At 42.8% G+C, this 22,613-nt stretch overlaps 1 protein-coding gene across 1 annotated transcript in view; it reads right to left on the bottom strand.

Moving 5' to 3' along the window:
- EPHA6 (EPH receptor A6) overlaps positions 1-22,613 on the bottom strand; it is an 822,408-nt gene that overhangs the window by 81,966 nt on the left and 717,829 nt on the right. The window contains exon 12 of the mRNA XM_066599154.1: positions 1,225-1,286. Within this exon, the coding sequence (XP_066455251.1) occupies positions 1,225-1,286 (62 nt within the window). The remainder of the gene's footprint in view (positions 1-1,224; positions 1,287-22,613) is intronic.

Raw genomic sequence — 22,613 nt, 5'->3', positions numbered from 1 at the left:
CTCAAAACTTCACTCATCCTGAGATTTATGGTGTAAATAAATATGTTACTTGTATAGCGCCAACTTATTCCACAGCACTGTCTGGTAATTTATTTATTACCCCCCCACCAAGCTGTATATTCATTTTAATGACCTCAGAAGAATGGAAGGCTGAGTCAACCTTGAGCCGGCTACCTGAACAATGCGGGGATTAAACCCGCAACCTTCAGGTCGTGAGCGAGAGCTTAGGACTGCATTACTGCTGTCTTAGCACTCTGCGCCATATGGGGCTCAGATCTTAAACATGAAAAAGACATATGTACAATGGACGCCATCCATTGGCTATCTCACCACAGGCTTCCAAGCTACAAAAACCTTTCATGTATACACTTTTTGTGTACAACGCAATTCAAGAAAATTGCCACTTTTAGCAAAGTCTTCATAAATGTGTGTGTCTAAATGCAAGTGGCATAATGATCTTTTGGTCACATTGATCTCTAGAAGCTGCCGTCTTATGGACAGGAGTGCCATCACAGAGGATACTGGACTGGTCGAATGGATGGTGCGGATTGAAAACTAAGGACATCAGGACACATTGCTAAAGACTCCACTAAAAGTGGCCAACCCCATAAGCCATACATGAATGATCACTATGTAATACAACATTTCTCCTGTAGTGGCCGCTGCAGGAAAACTGTAGGGTTTGTGTGTATCAGAAACAGGAAATGAAACAATCAGTTAATCACCAAATCTGCACCTTGTCATATCTGATATTTCATGATTTGGAAAGAATTTGCTTTAGAATCACATCCATGGCTGATTTACAAGGGATACCAATATCGACTATTATCATATTACCACAAAATAGGGCTCATGGTTCATTGGCGCCACTGGTTCCCAATGAAATTGCAGGTTTAGATAAAAAAACTAAATAATATGCAAAGTAGATTCGATACAAAACAAACCCGTCTCATTTCTAATACCTTAATTTAAAATACATTTTCTTAAATGGTAAGTCTGCACAGAGGAGAAATCAATTATATTCTTAAGTTCAAGTCTTCTTTATTTGGCAGACGTACATTAATGTATCATGCTATAAGGTAATGCAGCCTGGGGGAAAGGCAGCTATTCTTTAGGAAAAAATCTATGAATAACATTATGGAAAAATTAATTTATGATAAATGATTTCAAATCCCAGCCCAGAATTGTTTCTTATTCAAATGTCACCAGAAAATGACACCTCACCCGCAGGAATGAGTCCAGAGATCCGTTCTCCATGTATTCAACCACAATCATTACGGGTCTGCCTGTGAAAACAGCAAAGAAATTCATTAGGAAGATTAAAGGTGTATTATGGGTTGGTTTTACATTTCCAGCTGTTATGGAAAGATTATCTGTATTACTTTAATGAAGTTCATATGTCTTATGCTGCAGGGCAAAAAAAAAAAAAAAAGTTAAATTATTTGTGTAGATGGTGGAGAATGCGGGCACTGAATGTTACTCATTGAGTACACCGCTGCTTTTTTTTATTACCTGGTCTGTACATAATGACTTATGTCAGTGGTATTCATCAGTGCGACAATATGCATCTTTGTTAAGTATTTTCAATCACAAAATAGAATGCATCAGAGAAGTCATTATGGCAGAAGCAGGTCCGGTGATACACACGCTCATGTTTTTAAACATCATTTCAAACAAGTATAAACTGTTCTATTAAAATGCAATCTCAGTGATTGATTGTCCTCTTTTACAAAAAAAACCGATCTTATGTTTTCATTACTTTCTCCATTTTTATTCAACGGATGTCACATATTTTACAATTCAACAAACAACAAAGCACAGAAAAAGATGCAGTGTCAAGAATTATTAAGTACAACAGGCAGTGGTACATAGATTTCACCATGACTGTAACTGTTAAAGAGGACCTGTTATTGGTCTTTGTCAGCGGGGCTGGCTGCAATTACTGTGCAGTTGTGGCCTCACTGACTCTATGACTACCTTTGTTTTCTTGGTAGTCACCTCTGTTCACCCATATGGGCTCTTCTTAGATCTGGTTCCCGATGCTGTCAATATGTCAAGTGGGCGTCTCCTCCACCAACTGTCATTGGATGATGTCAATGGCTGGAGAAAACCTGATGTCACCCATTGACAGTGGAGTAAACTACCATGTGACACATTGACAGCGCTGTAAGACGGATTTCAGAAGAGCCTCGATGGACCAACGGGAGTGAGTATAAACCATAATAAGACTGCCGTAGAGTCAGCGGTGCCCTGGTCACATAGTTACATGACAGGTCCTCTTTAAAGCAAGACTATCATCTATGGTTCAGTTAATGATTTTCTTTCTCATCAGATAATTCTTCTGCATCTTTTCTTCTTCGTTTTACATGGCGGTATTACAGGCTGGAGTAAGATGTCGGCATACGTATTAAGAGGCTCAAACCTCTCAACACATATATCACATCCTTGATCGCCTGTGCGGCTGTTCCTAAAATCTACACCATGTATAACCTAGCATAGATTTATTCTGTAATTTACACCAGTCTCTAGTGATAACCACAAATGACCCCATCTCCTCTAGCTCCTCCTCCAAACCACTCTTTACAGAAGTGACAAGGGTGTCAGAAAAATGCTCAAAAGTTGCAAATGTTTGCATGGGTAGGACTTTTCTGAACCAAAATTCTAGTATAACCACTATTCTGAATCCTCCCCTCTGTGTCGTGCTATTCCTCTGGGATTCCTTCTGAAAATGTCAATGCATTGCTGACTCAGTTTTACCATTCGGGTGTCTCTATGTAAGGTCATATTTTCCAATCTGTGCAATGTTAGACTGCGTAGGTACACACCTCATCGGTAATGGGAATGGTAACGCCCAGTTGTCAACTAATACATTTTCAAGAGGAACAACACGATTCAAAATTATAAGAAAAAGGGCTCCAGCATTGTTAACTTATGGGGAACACAAGTACTTACTAAAAAGATATATATATATATATATATATATATACATATGGAGAGCAGACAGATCTTTATTGATGTTAGACGGGGGAATAGCTCATTTTATGGATGGAGGATTTTTGCTATCCGTATATTTTCCCTGCAATATAAATGAAAACATGTCATGGTTGCCAGTAAAGTCAGTAAGCAACAATGCCGGTGATCTTTGAGGGAGGGACTGCTTTTTCTCCTCTGTTGAATAGAGAGAAGTCCCAAGCAATGCACCGACTCTATTACCACCAATAGCCTTTATGTGACAGTTAGAAATGGACTGCCCATGGAGAACTGCCCCTTTAAGAGAGCCTATTGCATTTTAGTAATTCGTACGGCCATATAGGCATAAAATACAGTCTCCAATGACAAGTTCTATATTCCTATCTATATCTGAATCCTAAATCGAGGGACCTTTATAAGCCATGCCCATATCCTGCCTAGAACACAGAAAGCCTTACTTTAATACCAATTTGTTTAAAGTGAGTCTCTTTTGAGGTAGTTTGTGGAACTGTCCAACAACAAACCAGGATGTTGGTAAATATAACATACTATATTGCACCCTAAGGCGTTAATATGACACAAAGTGAAGAGTCAATCGAAAAAAAAAGTTGCTTCTGGTTAGAACTAATATCCTGTCTACAAATCCTTGCTTATCTAGATGGGAAGATCTTAGAAAGCTTTGTCTTTGAGCAGCTTTTGGTCGAGTCCTGCCTCTCAGTTCAGAAAAGGATTGGAGCGAGCCGCAATCCACAGAAGATCCGTGCTTACTTAGTTCTCCAAGATATCTGGAACAACCTCCCTGCCAAGTCCCTTCAAAAACTGTGTGCAAGTGTACCTAGAAGAACTAATGCTGTTTTAAAGGGAAAGGGCGGTCACACCAAATACTGATGGGATTTACATTTCTCTTTTGCTCATTCACTTTGCAGTTAATTGACAAAAATAAAACATTAAGGCTGGGCTCATACGAACAGATTTTAGTTGCGGAATCTGCGATCGCCATCTGCGCTGACTTTCCGTGGCAAAATGCAGGCATTGAGAGGCATGTAGTTTTGATTTTTCCTTCACACTCGTGGATACGAATTGCATATTCCAGCAGTGGAAGAAAAACTCAGGATGCTCTACTTTGCCACAGACTCCGCCCAGGCGGCCTCCATTGAAGTCAATGGAGGCGTCCCACCTGCAGCCTATACGCAACTAACATTGCATATGGACTGTGGGCACTGGCGTTATTGCTAAGCGAAGGCAAGGGAAATACAAATAAAACCCTTTATTAGGCGGCCAATACATGATACAGGTTAGTGCCGTACGCAGATCAGTATCGTATGCAGGGTCCCCGTCCAGGCCTCCCGCATGCAGAATCCGATCCGCTCATGTGAGCCTGGCCTAACAATTCTATTTTTCCTACTTTGCAGCACTTTTTCTACACCTGCCTAAAACTTTTGCACAGTCCTGTACATTCAGCCATAAGTTGGAAATGGCAGCAAATGTTATATGTAATAGTAAGTAAACGTCAATGGGACTTTCTAATGTTAAAATCACATCGCACAATTTTGTAATTGTTGTGCGATGCAATTTTAACCCTTTGCAATTTAATTTTGGATTCAGGGGTTCCTAGGGGGTTTTCTCTTTCCGCCATTATACAATGGCGCCATCTGCTGGCTAGAGCCAGTACTGCAGTACGGGACATGCTGGAGAGGCTCCCGGCTACAGAGCGGCCAGTAATCGTCAGTAAGAATACCCTGCCGGACGTCTTCAGATATCGGAGCTGCACAGACTTCAATCAGAATGTCGTCAGACAGTGGATTGGAAAGGGTTAACACTAGAAAGTCCCATTGAAAAAATTGCAGCGGTATAGCAGCGTTTTAAAAAAAAAAACGTTAGTGGGTGAAAGCCCTAATACCGTGTTTCCCCGAAAATAGTGTCTTATATTAATTTTTGTTCAAAAAGATTTAACTTTTTTACATGTATAGCTGCCTGGACACTATTTAAATTGACTTTTTAAATTAACTGTTAGCAGGGCTTAATTTTGGAATAGGGCTTATATTTCAAGCATCCTTAAAAAGCCTGAAAAATCATTTTGTATCCTCAAAAATTCTGGAAAATCATGCTATGTCTTATTTTCAGGGTATGTCTTATTTTCAGGGAAACAGGGTAGTTACAATGTTACATTGTAGCAAAAATATAAACGGATCCACTTAAACAAAAAAATGAAGAATTTTGCAAGTGTGAAGTGTCATGTCGGGTGTGTGCGGCACTCCTGGCACCGGCTCAAACAAACTAATGTGTTTAAGTAGCGCAAGTGAAGAATATTAAGTAGCGAAGAGGATAAAGTAAAGTTTTGCTTCTGCCCGTCAGCTGTGACCTTGTGATTGTTGGAGCTGCGCATCTCTACTCTAAATGCTGTGCAATGAGCCCACATGGAAGGCGCTTACAATCTGAAGGTTCAGAGACCCTCGCTGTGAATGTAATATATGTTGCTTAGAACCACAGAGGTTTGTCAACAATCTTTAGGCCTGGCCTCGGGGTTACCAATTTAACAGCCTGAAATGCCTGGAAACATTTTATCTGAAGTTTTCTAAATCAGTGTTAAAACCCCGGAGCGAGTCTCCCAACAAAACAAGCAATTAACGGAGCGATATCTACACAGGGTCGCGGCGGCTCGTGCTGATCGCCACCTTGCAGTAATTTGCAGCCATTTAGATGCTCCTGAGTTGAAAGAAATTCCCTTTAATGACTATTTTGAAGTAGGCGCTGAAATCAATGTGTGACTTGAAAGCCCCCCGAACCTCTCCGGCCCCGCCGGTTACATCTGATAAATGATGAGTTTTTATGGCTGCTTAGATTTGCCGTTCCCTTTGTGTTTCCATGAAACGGCAGCGATTGGCTTCTCCCCTCCGAAGAACACATCGCTTTCCAGAATTTCCATTCATTTATCACGTTCAGAACTGAATCCGCAACACGCAATCTGCGCACGAGAATTAAGGCGTACGGCTAAGAAAAGCACAACTTAATCCGATGTCTTTAAGCACATTTTGAAATGTAATACACATGACTTGAATCGCTTTAGAAAGTGATTAAAATACTACTGAAGAGGCTAAACCGTAAATGAAGGATTTAAGAAGGAAGGAAGATTTAACGCTGTAAGCTCCGGGACTTTCTGCTCCAGGAACACATGTCAGCAGGCAGTCTTAGGTTAGATGCCACCCTGGTTGGAAGTTTTTTAGCCCCCCGCCCGCCCCCAGTCATTAAAAAAATATATAATGTATATTGCACTAATAAGCAGGCTGCCTATATATTCTACTTGAGCAGAAAGCAGCACAATAGCAGAAACCCACAGCAGAACAGTTCAATGAATAAATCCTGTACTAGAACCAAGCTCATAGCACAAATACAGCCCCAGAGCCAAGCTCATAACATAAATACAGCACCAGAACCAACTCATAACATAAATATAGCACCAGAACCAACTCACAACATGCATACAGCTTCAGAACTAAGCTCAGTGCATAAATACAACACCAGAACCAACTCATAACATAAATACAGCACCAGAACCAACTCATAACATGCATACAGCTTCGGAACCAAGATCAGCACATAAATACAGCACCAGAACCAACTCATAACATCAATACAACACCAGAACCAACTCATAACATGCATACAGCTTCAGAACTAAGGTAAGCACATTAATATAGCACCAGAACCAACTCACAACATGCATACAGCTTCAGAACCAAGCTCAGCACCTAAATACAGCGCCAGAACCAACTAATAACATAAATACAGCACCCGAACCAACTCATAACATGCAAACAGCTTCAGAACCAAGCTCAGCACCTAAATACAGCACCAGAACCAACTCATAACATAAATACAGCACCAGAACCAACTCATAATATAAATTTAGCTTCAGAACTAAGTTCGGCACATAATTACAACACCAGAATGAACTCAATATATAAATTTAGCCTCAGAACTAAGCTTAGCATATAAATACAGTACCAAAACCAACTGATAACATAAATACAATACCAGAACCAAGCTCATAACATAAATATAGCCACAGAACCAAACATAACATAAATATAGTGCCATAACTAAGCGACTATGATGCAGAAGCCCCGATGGGCTGACAGTGGCACCTCAGAACATCAGAGGAGAGGACACAGAGCCAGGAGGACTGTCACAGAGTACTTCTTCCATGGTTCACCTGTTGCTGGAGCTGCGTTTGGGCATCATCATCCTTGCTCCCAACTGCATGCCACATTCCTCCAGCTGCACCGCATCTTGTTTTTGTCCATAGGGCTCACATGTGCACCCGCCCCCACACTGTAAGGTCCAGTGTGCACTCCAGTAACATGTCCCCCTCTAAATTTCTCCCACCACCTGCTGTATGCGTCATTCACCCCCAAGGATGGATGCCTAATAAGCAATTGGCCCCATCAGCCATTGTAACAAAATCCCTGTTAGTATGTATTCCTGTTCTCACTCCTGCTCTGACTCTCAACTATTCCGACTTCTGTGCTCCTTGGTGGCTTGCTGTCTGCTATAATCATCTGCCTGGACTTCGTTACTGCCAATGACCATAGCCTGTCTTCCTGTTACACACTCCATCAGGTACCAGGCCTTAGCCCTGTGCAGTATCAGCAATCACTCCACTGCAACTATCCGTGTGAGTAATGGCTTGGGGACCGCACAGCAAAAACCTTATCATGCTTGGAGGGGTCAAGAATGAAAACTGGGTGCTGTCTCTTTGGATAGTCCAACATGAAACCAGTGTGTGTCAAGGCAGTTCTACATCTGTCTGCCTTATAAGGATGCCGAGGATGGTTGGGTGTTACCTCTTGGGTGATTTGTCCTGGAATGACTTGGTAGCAACACATCTCAAAAAAGTTGAGACATGGTTAACAAAAGGCTGGAAAAGTAAGTGGTACTAATGGAAACCAGCTGGGAGGGTTATTTTTCACAGATTGGTGAACCTCTAACTATCTTTGCTTTTGAGAGACTCTGCCTCTCTAACATACTCTTTTTACACACGGTCATGTGACTTAGTTGAAAATGACCCTCCATCTATTTTTCATTAGTACCACTTACTTTTTTGAGATGTGTTGCTGCCATCAATTTCTAAATTAGTTAATTTTTTAAAATAAAGTGGAAGGAGTCTCCCTTTCACCTTCTGATTTGTGTTCTATGTTCTATTGTGAATAAAATATGGGTAGATGAGATTTCCAAATCACTGCATTTTTTACATGTATTTACATCTAACACAGCGCCTCAACTTTTTTTGGAATTGGGGTTCTATGCGTATTACGGAGTCAACATAATAATTGATTTATATATTTTAGGAAAACTGGACAAATACAGAAACATACAGTAATAGGGTGCATTCAGACGACCGTATATCGGCTGGGTTTTCACGTTCAGCCAATATACGGCATCTCTCTCTGCAGGGGGAGGAGGCTGAAAGAGCCGGGAGCAGTGCTCTGAGCTCCAGCCCCCTCTCTGCCTCCTCTCCACCCCCCTGCACTATTTTCAATGAGGAGAGGCGGGATGGGGCGGAGCTAATTCCCAGGACTTAGCCCCACCCCCATTCCACCTCCTCTCATTGCAAATAGTGCAGAGGGGCAGTGAGGGGGTGGAGAGGAGGCAGGAGGGGGCGGGAGCTCAGAGCACTGCTCCCAGCTCTTCCAGCCTCCTCCCCCTGCAGAGAGAGACACCGTATATCGGCTGGGCATGAAAACCCGGCCGATATACGGTCGTCTGAATGCACCTATAGACCGCACAACGGTTACATAAGCTGATATCATTGCTTTATTGTCTTCCTAAATATCTGGCTTCTCTGATGGTTTTTTACTGTTATCCAGAATTCCTTCCCCTTGTAGATCTCAGAGTGCAATCATTTTATTTCCATGATACTGTAAATGCTAATGAAAGCTAACAGTAAGTTGTTCCATGATAACAGCAAGAGCTAAAACTCATTTATTTGTACTCAATTTTTTTTTTGCAATCAATGGATTAAAAATTGCACATTAAGTATAATAAGTGGAACATATAACCACCCACGGCAGCGGCGCCTAATCTGCCTCGGCAGCTTTACTTCTTGCGCACAGTTATACCTACATACTTGAGAGGCCATTTCTTTATTATTTCACGAGGCAATCAAGAACAAAATATAATAACTTCTCACCCTTCAGAATTAAAGAAAATCCTAAAAAATCCCACAGTAAAAAAAACAAAAAACCTGCTGAAACGGATTGTAATGAAGATGAAATGTAATAGGAAGTCATGTGCAACAAATGTAGAACCCCATCTAAGATAGAATACGGTAAATTATAAACAGAGACTCCTGGATGCTTCATTGGCGTACAGAGCATGGGGCGTTTGCTGGCTTACTGCAAGGGGGTGAAAGTGAGATCACAGCTAATAATGACATCACTGGACACTCCGTCTCTTCAGCTTTCCACATCTTCTATACGTTTGTCAATGTCTGTCTGTTCGAACATCACGCACAAACTGTACAACTGATTGACGTGACATTTGGCACACAGTATAATCTCGACCTAGAGAAGGCTAAAACAAAATCCCGAAATTTTGTTGTCTTGGCAACCTTATTTGCATTTTTTCGCCGTTGCTTGAATTTTAATGCAGCAACCACCAAATTTGCTTTCACCAATGGATTCTACGGACTCGATTTAGTATTCCTGGTTGTTTCTAACAAGTAATTCCCACTAGAAGAGTCAGACTGAGCGTTGGACATTTGTGTTTCAGGACTGCTCTTTAGCCCCAGTCTAAACCTGGTAGAGCCACCAATCATTTGGCCATTATGTCCTTGTTAATTCCGCCTTGGATGTTTGTGTGGATAACAGTTTGCAACAATGATATGTCCGCAGGCAATAATACATGGAGCAAATTGATGAACACCTCTTTTATCAAAACTGTCTAACAGGAAATCAACAAACAGTGAAAAACTGTTTTTGGTGCCCATAGCAACCAATCACAGCACAGCTTTCATTTTACCTTAGCACTAAGAGGTTTAAGTACTGTTGCCGATAGCAACCAGTCACAAAGCAGCTTTCTTTTTATCTCAGCACTAAGAGGTTTAAATACTGTTGCCCATAGCAACCGATCACAGAGCAGCTTTCATTTTATCTCAGCACTAAGAAGATTAAAATCTGTTGCCCATAGCAACCAATCACAGCACAGCTTTTATTTTACCTCAGCAGAATAACAAACGAAGGCTTAGCTACGATTGGTTGCTACTGGCAACAAAAAATGTCAAATTTCACTCAAATCAGACCAGAACTGGGAATTTGTATACGACACAAACAAACAGATTTTTTGTTTTAAATATAAGATGCCAAGTAAGTGAAGGACCAGTTTGGGCAGAAGGACAACAGCCGCACTTAGGCTGGGTTTACACATGGCGGATTTGCCGTGGAAATTCCGTCCGGAATTTTGCTGCGGCGAGTCCGCCTGTGGCCGCTAATCCCGGGGTTAGCCAGCCATGTGGGCGAGATCTCTCATTTATGCGTATGTTCTGATATCCTCTGTTCTTCCTTAAAATGTCACCTTCTGTATTGCACGCGTTCCGTATCGGGTACCCAGGCCAGTATATACCTAGAAGTGCGGGAACGGTTTTTTAATGGTAAAAGATTCTCTTTAGCCGTTCCATGTTCCAGTAGGACCAATCGGACTAGGAGGATGTAATATTTGAGATGAAGAGATTATATTCAGTGCTTTTGATACATCCAATGACAGATAAGGCCCCCTGTCCACGGGCGTGATTTCCATAGCATTGCTGTCCACGAGTGGAGAATAATTGCGATTCTCCGCTCGTGTCTGGCAATTCGCAGCATGCTGTGAATTGCCACGATTCTCCACGCTCAGCCTATCTGTCAGATAGGCTGATAGCGGAGATCCGTCTGCCGGCTCCTGCTCCCGACGGGGAAGATCCGCCGTGGGATACCGCAATGCCTGTGGACAGGGGGCCTAACTGATCATATGGAGGCTCACTCAGCATCCATTGAATTTAAAGGGGTTGTCCTAAAATAACCAACTCAGCTGTATTTACCTGTCTACTGCCACCACAATCCAGCGCTATAAGCCCCACTGTCCTCCCAGTGTTTGTTGTTGAAGATGTCATCACAGCATATCACATGACCGCTGCAGCCAGAGGATCACCATTCTGAACTCCTGGCATCATGGCACTCAGGATGTGAGCACTGATACCAAGTTTGGTTGGCTGCAGCAGTCATGTGATATCCAGTGACATAATCTTCAACAACAAACACCGGGAGGACAGCGGGACTACAGTGCTGGATTGCCGTGGCAGAGGACGGGTAGTACAGCTAATTTTGTTATTATAGTCCAGTTAGTGAAATAAGGGAAATGATGTTTGGTAACTGAACAACCCCTTCAAAGGGATGTGTTATCAGGAAATGACCTCTTGTACAAATCAAGTTTTTATATTAAACATATTTTTAATAATTTTGGGTGATTTATATATTGGGGAAAAAAATCCTAAAATTCTGCAAACACCGACCGCCTAATAATAGTCTGACACTTCATGTTCTGTAAAGAAACTTCTAAGCCCTCATCTTTTCATCATGATAATGAGGAGTAACACCTATATATAGATAATACAGAATCCACCATTCACAATAGGTGATGTCACAGCTCACCTCCTCCCCTCCATTCATGGGTTAAAGAGCATGTCCACAATACTCTCCCATAAAAGTCTATAAGTGATGGTCACAACTCTCCTTCTTCCCTTCCCCGTACAGGTCCCAAATCATGCTTAGAACACTACCTAGAAGTTTATAGGTGATGAACCCAATTTCTGCCCTACCCTACACATGTCACAATGCATGCCCACAACACTATCCCATAGAAGTCAATGGATCGCCTCCTGTTCATTGTCTCTCTGGCCTATGAGGCTGCTGTAAAGCATATCTCTAAGTGCTTTCTTCAAGAGCTTCCACTCATTTATAAGCGGTTGTTCATATTGATTACCTGATATCCCTTGCGGCCATTGTTCCATCAATATATATCTACCTGCTTGTATTAGCTAACATGTTCAACCCATTAAGGACCAAGTGCTGTGAATATATATTGCTTAATCCTGGGCTTTAATTCCACGTCATAAAAAAAATACTGTGCGGGATTAAATCTTCTGCAATCTAGCAGAAGCAGGTGGGGTGCTCATTTGTCAGGGACAGCCGAGGACCCAGAGGAGAACACAGAAGCAGTTTATAACTGCTTCTGCCTTTTCTTTTGCAGGTTGCATAGTGCCCAATGAGAAGTTTCGTGGTGATCACTGGCGACCCTCAGCATGTTAGAGCTGCAGGGTTTTAGCAGACCCCAGCCCGATTTTGCCTGTGAATATTGTCACACCAAGGGGATGTTTCCCCTGTAACTAGGGCTCCCATGGATGCTGCTCATATGGATGCCCAAGTTACAGTGGAAAACTGAAATAAGTGAAAAAATGACACTGTGAATGCCCCCCAGAGGTCTTATATTTACCACAGATGTAAAAAAAAAATTACAAAAAAGTTTTAAAAAAATTACATTAATGACGGATCGGCTAGCTTTCATAGATAATCTAGGATTATTTAGTCCATTCTTGTCTTTATATAAAATGTGATTTTGAGCCTCGGTCTCTGAAATATAAACGACTGTAATAAAAACCGTTAAATCTCCACAATCCGGGATTTTGACCCATTCTACAACGCAGCCAGCCAGAAGGTTTAAAAGACAGAAGAAAACCCAGAAGCCTGCAGTCGCTGATTACTTATACTGACTAATGCGCTCTACACAAAAATACAGTCCCACGGAGAGCCGGTGTCAGGCCGCCGCTCGGATGCTGTACGTCTTCCTTAGGAGGAGGCGGCTGCATTGTGCAGGGTCTAGCGATGCATATAATAATTCACTATCTACCTAGGAGCGTGACACCGAGGAAACACATCCTTTGTCAAGACCATAACTTATTCCTACAAGAGATGAAGGTTATAGGACATATACAATGTTTTACATAACAGACGGGTATCACCGCCGATTCCTCCAGGTTTATACGTTTCAATGGATTTTTCTTGAAGTTAGTTATACGTCTTAAGTCCGGAAATCTATATTTCTTCCTTTTCGGTAGCAGAGAAAATAAAATACAGAATGTAATAGGAAAACTGGACTCGCAAGAATGCACAGGGCGCCTCAGAGCAAAATCAAATAGGAAACTCTTGGTTTGTGTCCTTAGAGTCCCTGGGGCGGTAGAAAAGGGGGGTGGCCCCCCTTACCCAAGAAGTTGAAGACCCTTACCCAAGAAATTGAAAATCAATGCATTCATGAAGATTTGTACTGTGCTGTTACATTGTAAGAGGGGTAAGCAGTGCACTGCTACCCTTCTTACTGAAGCGGCTCAGCCATTCTGATGGGCTGATTCGGACGTGCTATGCCCCACCTCCGGTCAGAAAGGGTGGAGCGGATCGGAAAGGAGAGATAGAGCCATGCGCCAGATTCAGGCACAAGGGGGTGGATTCTAGTACATTAAAGTTCCAGAAACGGTTAGCACTAAAGGGAGAAGCCATGCCCCATCCATGAACGTGTGGGAAGATTAGCGCCCTGCTGGCACCATATAAAAACTTTGTGCTGCGCCACAGTTGACAGAGAGCTGCTGGATGAGGGACAAGCAGCTGGCTGTTCAAGGATGGCAAGAAAAGCTGCCAACCCTGCTGGAGGAAAAAGGGAGAAGGATCAAAACAGCCAGGAACAGACAGATAATTGCTTGGTGTTGATGAGGAATTTGAGGAAGGAGAAACCAAAAAACGGCAACAGAACTCATAGTACATTAACTATCGAAGGTATACATACCTATAATCTATACTCTAACCACATTAAATAATGCAAGGTTGTTGGTAAATAATTTGATCAAATTACATTGCCCCATCTACCAACGTCCTGGTGACCACGCCTTCAGCTGGGTCCTAATGCTAATAGCAAGTGGTTTAATCTCAACCTGGGAAAGATGGGTACCCACTACCTACCCCTAAGAATGCTCCTCTCTTGGGACTAAGCCTACAAATAAAACCAGGGAAAGAGGAACTTGAAGAAAGAGCTACCTTTAAGAGAATGGCTCATGTGCTCTGTACTAACTCCATTTGGTCTTTCAACTTGTGTAAAGACACTTAAAGGGCAAACTTTGCATATTTGTTCATTACTATAATGTACAATGTTTCCCATCTCCAGTCCTCAGGGACCACCAACAGGTCATGTTTTCAGGATCTCCTATAGTAAGAAAACCGGTGGCAACGTCTGAGGCGCCGACAATAATTACATCACCTGTGCAATACTGAGGAAATCCTGAAAACATGACCTGTTGGGGTCCCTGAGGACTGGAGTTTGGGAAACATATAAAAATCTTAATTTTCACCGAGAACCATCATTTTTGATAATTCATATCTCAGTAATTATTGGGCGTAGGAAGATATACAAAGTGTCTCTTCCCAATAATATGTAGATTTGTAACATTTTGCCTAACACTGTAGTTCCAATTAGAGATAAGCGAGCATGCTCGGTAAGGGCAGTTACGAGAGAGAGCACCACTATTTTTGAGTAACTGCATGCTCGTCGGAGAAAATTCGGGGGGGGGGGGCGTGGGGATAAGGGGGTTGGGGGAGATCTCTCTCACTTCCCCCCCGCCCCCTGTCCCCGCTCCCCTTGCCGCCCCCGCAGCCCCCCCAAATTTTCTCCGATGAGCATGCAGTTACTTGAAAATAGCGGTGCTCTCTCAAGTAACTGCCCTTACTGAGCATGCTCGCTCATCTCTAGTTCCAATACAAGTTAAAATACAATTGGAACAAAAATGTCACAATTTTTGAACTGAGCCACTCCAAGGAGAAAGCTGAATGTATATATATATATATATATATATATATATATATATATATCTTGCGTTACTACACCTCCACCTATGACAGCATTGCACGCAGGCAATTCACATTGATGCATGCTGCTTGCACCAAATTCTGACCTCCCATCAGCATGGGACAACAAAAATCTGGATTCACCTGACCTGCTAATGTTTTTCCACTTCTCAGTAATACAATTTTTGCGCTCTTTCCCTTTTGCGTTAGACGCAATAGCGCCGGAACTGGTGATCTGCTCTTATAGCCTATCCACGCTAAGGAACCAGCATTGCATTTGGATACTATTGACTATGCAGCACCTGTCGGTCAGAATGATTCCTGACATCCTCTTCTGATCCCTTTTGGATGTTTTCCTTCGATCACGCCATTTTCGGTATACTCTCCACACTACTCCACGAGAAAACCCCACAAGGTCGGTAGTGAAATCCCAGCCCCGCTAGTCTAGCACCGATGACCAGGCCCCGTTGGAAGTCGCTCAGATCGTTGGATTTTCTCATTCGATTGTGGATTCATGCTAAACCTGATCCAATGAAAACTTGTCACTTGACTTTATGCCACACTATGAGGTCACGGAGAGAATTTGCATACAGGAAGGAGAAGAACGACTGCAGGTAATATATTCCATAGGGTCGCTTTAAATAGTCGCTGGGTTGAGTATGGGATAACTGTGGCTCTATTATCATGCATTTTCTTTAAGCCCGGGATAATCAATCTCTGCTCGGAATCTTAACGTTCTGCATGGATTATGTTATTATGTTCAAGGCAAATGTGCACCTTAAGTGTATTTATAAGAAAGGGCGATGTGTCCTGAAATGCTATCACAGTCATCTATCATGCCCCCTTTAGGAAATTAGATTATTGAGGTTCTGCAGAACGCTGCAGTTCTATAAATTATTTAGCATTCGCTTCCACATCAGGAAAAACAGTCGTTTCTTATGCCTAATTTGGTTTAGCGAAAAGGAATATATTGCTGTTTTGATACATTTTGAGCCGGCGGTATTGTCTCCTAATAATTACATCTCATGAACGGACTGTAAAATGCTGGCGAATCAGAAGAGGTACGAAGAAGAAGAGTGCGGTACTCCGTCATACGGCGCCCTCTGAACCTGATGGAGGTTGGGGTGCAATCAGAACTCTATAAGCTCCGCCCACATTTTGGAAGTTTATTTAGAGTAAACTTTATTTTCAACAACATAAGTTGGTTTAAAGGGGTTGTCCGAGATATTAAAAAAAATTGGTGTAAATGCCGTTCTCCAGTTCGATCTCCCGAGACTCTACTCTTGTCCTCCAACCCTCCTAGCGGACATTGTTTACATGATTGCAATGCTGATGTGCCAGTATGGCTCCTCTTGATTGGTGTAGCTAATCAATGGCCAGTGGGTTTATGGGCACATCACTACTGCAGCAATGCCAACAAGGCTCAGCAGAGAGGGCAAGAGTTGCAGCGACCATCACCTATAGACTTCTATGGGAGAGTGTTGTGGGCATGCTTTATCACCTGTGCAGGGAGTGGGAGGAGGTGGTCTGTGACTATCACCTATAGACTTCTATGGCAGAGTGTTGTGGGCATGCTCTGTGATCTGTGCTGGAAGGGGAAGAGGTGAGCTGTGACATAACTCGTTGTGCATGGTGGATCCCATGTTACCTATATACAGGTGTCGCCTCTCAGTGTAATCCTGCCTGTGATGATGATGAGTTGACTATTATTAAACTTAGTGGTCAGTGTAAAAACTGCAGGATTTTAGAATCATTTTTAAAATCTAGATTGTGACATTGAAAATGCAAAAAATCTCAAAAAGTTCTTGAAAATATTTTTAATACAAAAGCTTGATTTATACAAGAGGCCATTTTCTGATGACACATTCCCTTTAACGGGGCCTCCAACCCACCATGCGTGTTTTATAATGGCCGTTTTATGTAGCAAAGAGACCTTTTGGCCCCCTCAGCCACCAGGGCCAATATGTAGCTGCTACCTCTGCACCCCCAATAGCTACACCCTTGTGTTCCCTGTTAACCCCTTAGCACTCCAGGGTTTGTATGCAGTGTAATGGGGATCTGAACCCGCTCCATGCACGTCTGGTGTGCGCTGTCTTTGATAGCTGACACCCAGCTTGCGACCGCCAAGATCAACTTTCAGGGCTGTTAACCCTTGAAATGCTGCTGTCAATTCTGATAGTGGAATTTATTCGGTGTTTGGGGGTCCGGATTGGCGCCCTTGCAATGACATCTCGAAGTACTATCCAGGCATCATAGCCTCCAGAGGCCTTCTGAAGGCCCCCAGGGCTGCCATGAGTTTCTGCCTTAATTAAGGCAGGCCTGTGGTCAGTGTTCATGGAATTCCTATAAAGCGATCAAGCGATTGCAAGTTCAAGTCCCGTATGGGGCTCATAACATGAAGTAAAAATAAGTGGAAAATATATTATTGTAAAAAAAAACAAAACAACCTTTTCCCATAGTTATGATGAAAAATTCAAGACAAAACATATTTTTTTATCATGGCATCCATAAAAGTCTAATCTATCAAAATAACGCAATATTATCCTAAATGGTTAACGTCATCAGCAAAAAAAATATATGTATAGAACGCTAGAATTGCACCTTTGTTTGCCACCCTGTCTGCAAGATAAAATTTGTTACATAGAGGCAGTGTATGCTTTATAACCACCCCCCCCCCCCCCCCAAAAAAAACAAACAAAAAACGGAAATTTAGGTTATTTTCTCCATTTCAATACACTTAAAAGTTTTTCAGTAAATTTAATGGTACAGTAAGGCTGGTCTCACATGACCGGATTTCAATTGCGGAATCGGCGATCGTCACCCACGCTGACGACCCTCGGTATTCCACACACATTGAAACAATAGAACATTCGCATATCCGCTCAACTGAGCACATGGCGATTGTGATTTCTATGAACAGATTTAAAATCGCAGCATGTCCTATTTTTCTGCGCAATTCGCACAGACGGCTTCCATTGATGTTAATGGAAGCAGCCCAACCCGCGACCCATCCGTAATTGACACTGCGGACAGGCCATGAGTACCCGTCTCATCGCCTAGTGACATTGCGGGAAAAACAAATATTTTTTAAAAATCTGACTAACAGCGAGCATCCACAGTCATCTGCAATACAGAAACGCAAAAGTACGCCGGGTTGCCGGATTCGGCTGCGGGCTCCTGCATGTGGAATCCGTATTGCCCGTGTGAGACTGGCCTAAATGGCTCTACTGAAAAGTATAACTCGGCCTTCCGAAAACAAGCCCGCAGAGAGATACGATGGCAGAAAAATATATTTTTTTTCCAAAATGGGGAGGAAAAAACAAAAATTGGAAAAAAAAAAGGACCGCGTCTTCAAGGGGTTAAAACTCAAACAGCTTGACAAAAATTGTGCTATACCGAAAGGTTACCGTAGTGGGGTGAGGGTATATAAGCACCCAACATGCAATTATATACAAGTATTTAGGAGATTAAAGCCAGACGAAGTTCAAAGCGCTGAACACAACATGTAATTTTAATTTCACAATTTCAAGCCTATGTAAATCTGAAATCGGAAGTCCATTAACCTCGCCATTACATAATGCGTTCATTAAACAATGAATCTCTACAAATAATCGCATAATATACTAGGAAAGTCTAACAATTAATTAAATGTAATTAACTTTGTTTTGCTGAAATTTACATTGCGGTTATCAACGGGGGGAGAAGAATTAGAAGTTGACAGGAGTTGACTATGGCAGACGAGCCGCGTGCACCGGGCCATGGTGGAGGGAGGTGGACCGTTGGTAAGTAAATGTTACGCCAAGTGGGACACATTGTTCATCCTCCCGAGTCTCTGGCCATGTTATCCAACACACCGCATGGCAAGCACTCGATAATGAACTACCCGCCACATTCACATAAAAATCCACAATCACGCCTATTATTACAGGGATTAAGGCATTTTATGGGTTCCCTTAAAGTCGAGCATCTGCTTTTACATCTGCGTGATGGCGGATGGATGAGAGACCGGTTTCAGGTTGAGATGCATTCCAACAGAAGTGAATAGGAAAAGGTATACAACAAGAGTTCTCTGTTTTGCTGCGGGCGTGGACCTGTGACGGGCCGCGAAGCAAGCACCTAGGTACCACTTGGTTCAGGCTCATACCCCTCCAACACAGTCCTTTTTCTCTTTCCCTGCAAATATCTCAATTGAGGAATAGTAGGTGTTACGTCATACACACGACTTCATATTCGCTGAGCAGACGAACTCACACGGAACTGCAGCACTGTGAACTGGACTCTATACTGCAGAACTCACATAAACCAGACTGCCAAAACACCCAAAACACTCACCTGCATACCTGCACACATAGCCAGATGGAATTGCTATAGGATGTATGAGGTATTCGTTCATATTTTGGCCAAGAGATTTACGCCCGAGGGCCCCCTTCACTGGTCCTCGTTATCTCATGGGACTCTATAATAATGAGACAACTAACCCCAGGAAAACCTGAGTGCATGCGGGGTGATCGTCCCGACAAGGACGGCCACAGGCTGGAACCTCGGGACCTATCTAGACCTCAATGGACAAAAGATCCACAGCAAGACACAGTTCACACTACACCAAAAGCAAACTGCACAGACACGCAGGAACATGACACTGATCACATCAAAGCACTGAACATGCCCGCTCACACCTCTAGTCTGGCCACAATGCCCAGGCACTCAGGAACATGACTCTGTTAACATTGAATACACTAAAAGCTACACAGACACACTGGGACATAACACTGTTCATACTGAACAAACTGTGGAAAGACCAGCAGCCACAGCAGAGGATCTGGTATATATGAGCAGCAGACCCATGGAATTGGCTAGATGGAGAAATCTACACCCAGCCAGCTCAATCAACTACCACCTGTGGAGCCATGCTGCTTGAAACCATGTTGTACAACAGATCCCAGCAGAACACTCTAACAGTAGGCTTAGTCACTCCAGCTAACACGGCAACAATGCTTGAAGCACTGAATAAGGCCTTTAATAGTTCAATTTCCTTTGTGGGCTCAACCGGTGATGCTAAACTCATGGGTCTTTAGTTAGTTCTTCTTGGGTGCACACAAAGAATTCTGAAACCAGTCTCACTTACAGTTTGTTGCACAGGGTGCATCCGTTTATGTTGGCTATGAACCATACATGTTGCTAACTGGGTTCGGAAACATGACCTGCAGCTCACTATGGCACTTCCTCTGCCACTGACATTAGGCCCGCAGCACAAACACCTGGTTTCTGCATCTTAGTCACTGCTATGGCTAAGCACACTCCAGAGCCTTTAGCTCTCCCCAGCCACGACCCAATACTTGCAGAAATTGCCCCTTTTTATCTCAGGGTATCATCCAATCAGTCAGAGTCCAGTGAGCATACTCAGTTCCATTGTGCGAAATGTTGCTGATTTAAGTGGCTATTTAACCTAATGAGTTCCAGATGTGTCCTTTTTTTCCACATACCTGCACAGTGTATTGTGCCCCTCCATAGAGTTCTATGGGGGCCGTTGGTGCGCAAATTTGCACAAAAATAGAGGTCCTATTTTTTGGCATGCTTGAGAAATGCGTGTGCATATAAAGGAGCTGTGAATGAACCCATTGAAATCAATGGGTTCTATTCTCTGCGTATTGCGCACGTAAATTTTGCGTACTCTAATGTGCGCTCAAATATGCCCGTGTGAAGGAGCTCTAAGTGTACACGGGTGCGAATATCTCCATTTATTCCTAAAGATCTTATTTGTTCTGAAATTGTTTCACATTTAGTCTTGTTAATTACAAACAGCGACACCCGGACGCTCTCCGAATTCATCTCCATTAAAAAGTCATAGGCTTTTGTTGCAGCTGTTATCCTAAATAACACATAGCTCATTACAGCTGCACTTACTTGTCCCTCGTTAATGTGGGAAGGATACAGAAACCGAATAAAACAATACTTACGGATGTAACAAACGTTACCTCGACTGCAATGCTGTATATCTACTTATCCCGATGCGCCAGTCATGTTAACCTTTGCTACGTCTGTACTTGCAATTGAGATGACAGAATGTCCCCCTGTTCTCGTCACTGCGGGGATGCTTCTATCATATGCAGTGACATCACACCGGATGGAGCATTTGCCATACATGTGTGGTCGGCGCTCCATCCATTTCAATGGGGCTGATGGACAATATTCGAGTGCTCACAGCTCAACTTTCTCTGGAAGTCCAACCGAAAATGAATACAGCAGCAGCACTTATGCAACTTCCACTGCATTCAATCTTCTCATCACTGTGAAAGGTGCAGCGACCCTGCAGTGAGGAGGAGAAGGTATACAGCCCCCATTCATGGAATCATGGGGGTCTCAGTGGTGAGACCCCCACTGATCAGCAAGTTATCCCCTATCCTGTGTAATTTTGATACAACCCCTTTAATGAAGCAAAGATGCCTTTATGAGAATTCAGTAGTATTACCTGCTGTCCTCTGTTTTTGGTGGTGTGCCATGGATCTAGCCTTTCTTAGGCCTCTCTTCAGTCTTCCAAGATGGTCAAAGTGGTTCTCTGACTCACGGTGTGCGTCTGTAGTGAGTGGAATGCTGGGGCCATCTTGAAAAACCAAAGAAGAGCCCAAGAACCACTGCATTCATGGCACAAACAGAAGACGGCGGGTAATATTACCCCTTACTCTGGACCCAGGACATATTTTGACTCCGGGACCAGGTGGTTCCTTTAATACAGACAAAAAGTGAAGGAGTTGAACGTAGCAACCTATCAGGTAACTTCACTTTGTAACGTGTTCTAGAATAATGATCGGTGACTTGTGGCATTGCTAAGAAAAGTTGTGTTTGTCCACACAGGGTAGCTTCCATTCAGCTTAGGTAGCTATCTCTTTCTATCAGAAGGGTAGACTTGGGGGACCCACATTCATTCCGCGTGAGCTACTCCAAAACTACCTGTGTCACCAGACCTCTCAGAGCACGCTCCACAACAATCCTTCTCTTTCAGGTGAGCTGAAAACTACCAAACAAAAAAATCATCCAGAGTAAAGTAATCCAGAGATATTATTACACAACTTGGCCACTAGATGCTACTATGACATCAGGTTTTACCTTAGTCTTTATAAATGTGTCAGCTGTAATGACCACTTGTGCATTTTACTCACACATCCCAACAGGGTAGCCCCCATGCAAATGGGGTTAAACTGCTTTCGTACAATACAAGCTGTGATTGGTTACTAAGGGCAACAAGGATATTCTTCCTGTTATACAGTTTTGATAAATGAGACCCATATATACGTGTGTCATGTACCAGGAGTGGACAAAAATATGGAAACATCGTACGAAATCCATGCCTTAAATTACATGAAATTATAAATCAAATTTCAATAAAATATGTAGAGACCAATTTTAAGTGGGGGTAATATGACAGGGATGTTGCCAGGCAGAAGTGAACAACTGCCCAAGCAACAATTGGTCAGGGGCTTGAGCCACTCAGCTGGCTCCCAAAACCACCCAGAGCAGGGCAAGAGGTGAAGTAATCACAAATTTGGTGGGAAAACTCTTAGCCAAACAAAGTAGTAGACAGGAAAACATCTGATTGTAACAATTAGTAATATTACAGTGGAAGGTAAGGGCTCCATCCTACAAGACCAGGAGGTCTCTTCTGTACCAGGTGTGATGGCGTTGATGACTATCCATGATAGATGTCATTGGTACAACCATCACACAAGC

The sequence above is a fragment of the Eleutherodactylus coqui genome, chromosome 4, assembly GCF_035609145.1.
Source record: "Eleutherodactylus coqui strain aEleCoq1 chromosome 4, aEleCoq1.hap1, whole genome shotgun sequence".
NCBI classification, from domain to species: domain Eukaryota; kingdom Metazoa; phylum Chordata; class Amphibia; order Anura; family Eleutherodactylidae; genus Eleutherodactylus; species Eleutherodactylus coqui.
The sequence above is the reverse complement of the archived record's forward strand: the minus strand, read 5'-3'. Positions and strand labels throughout refer to the sequence as shown.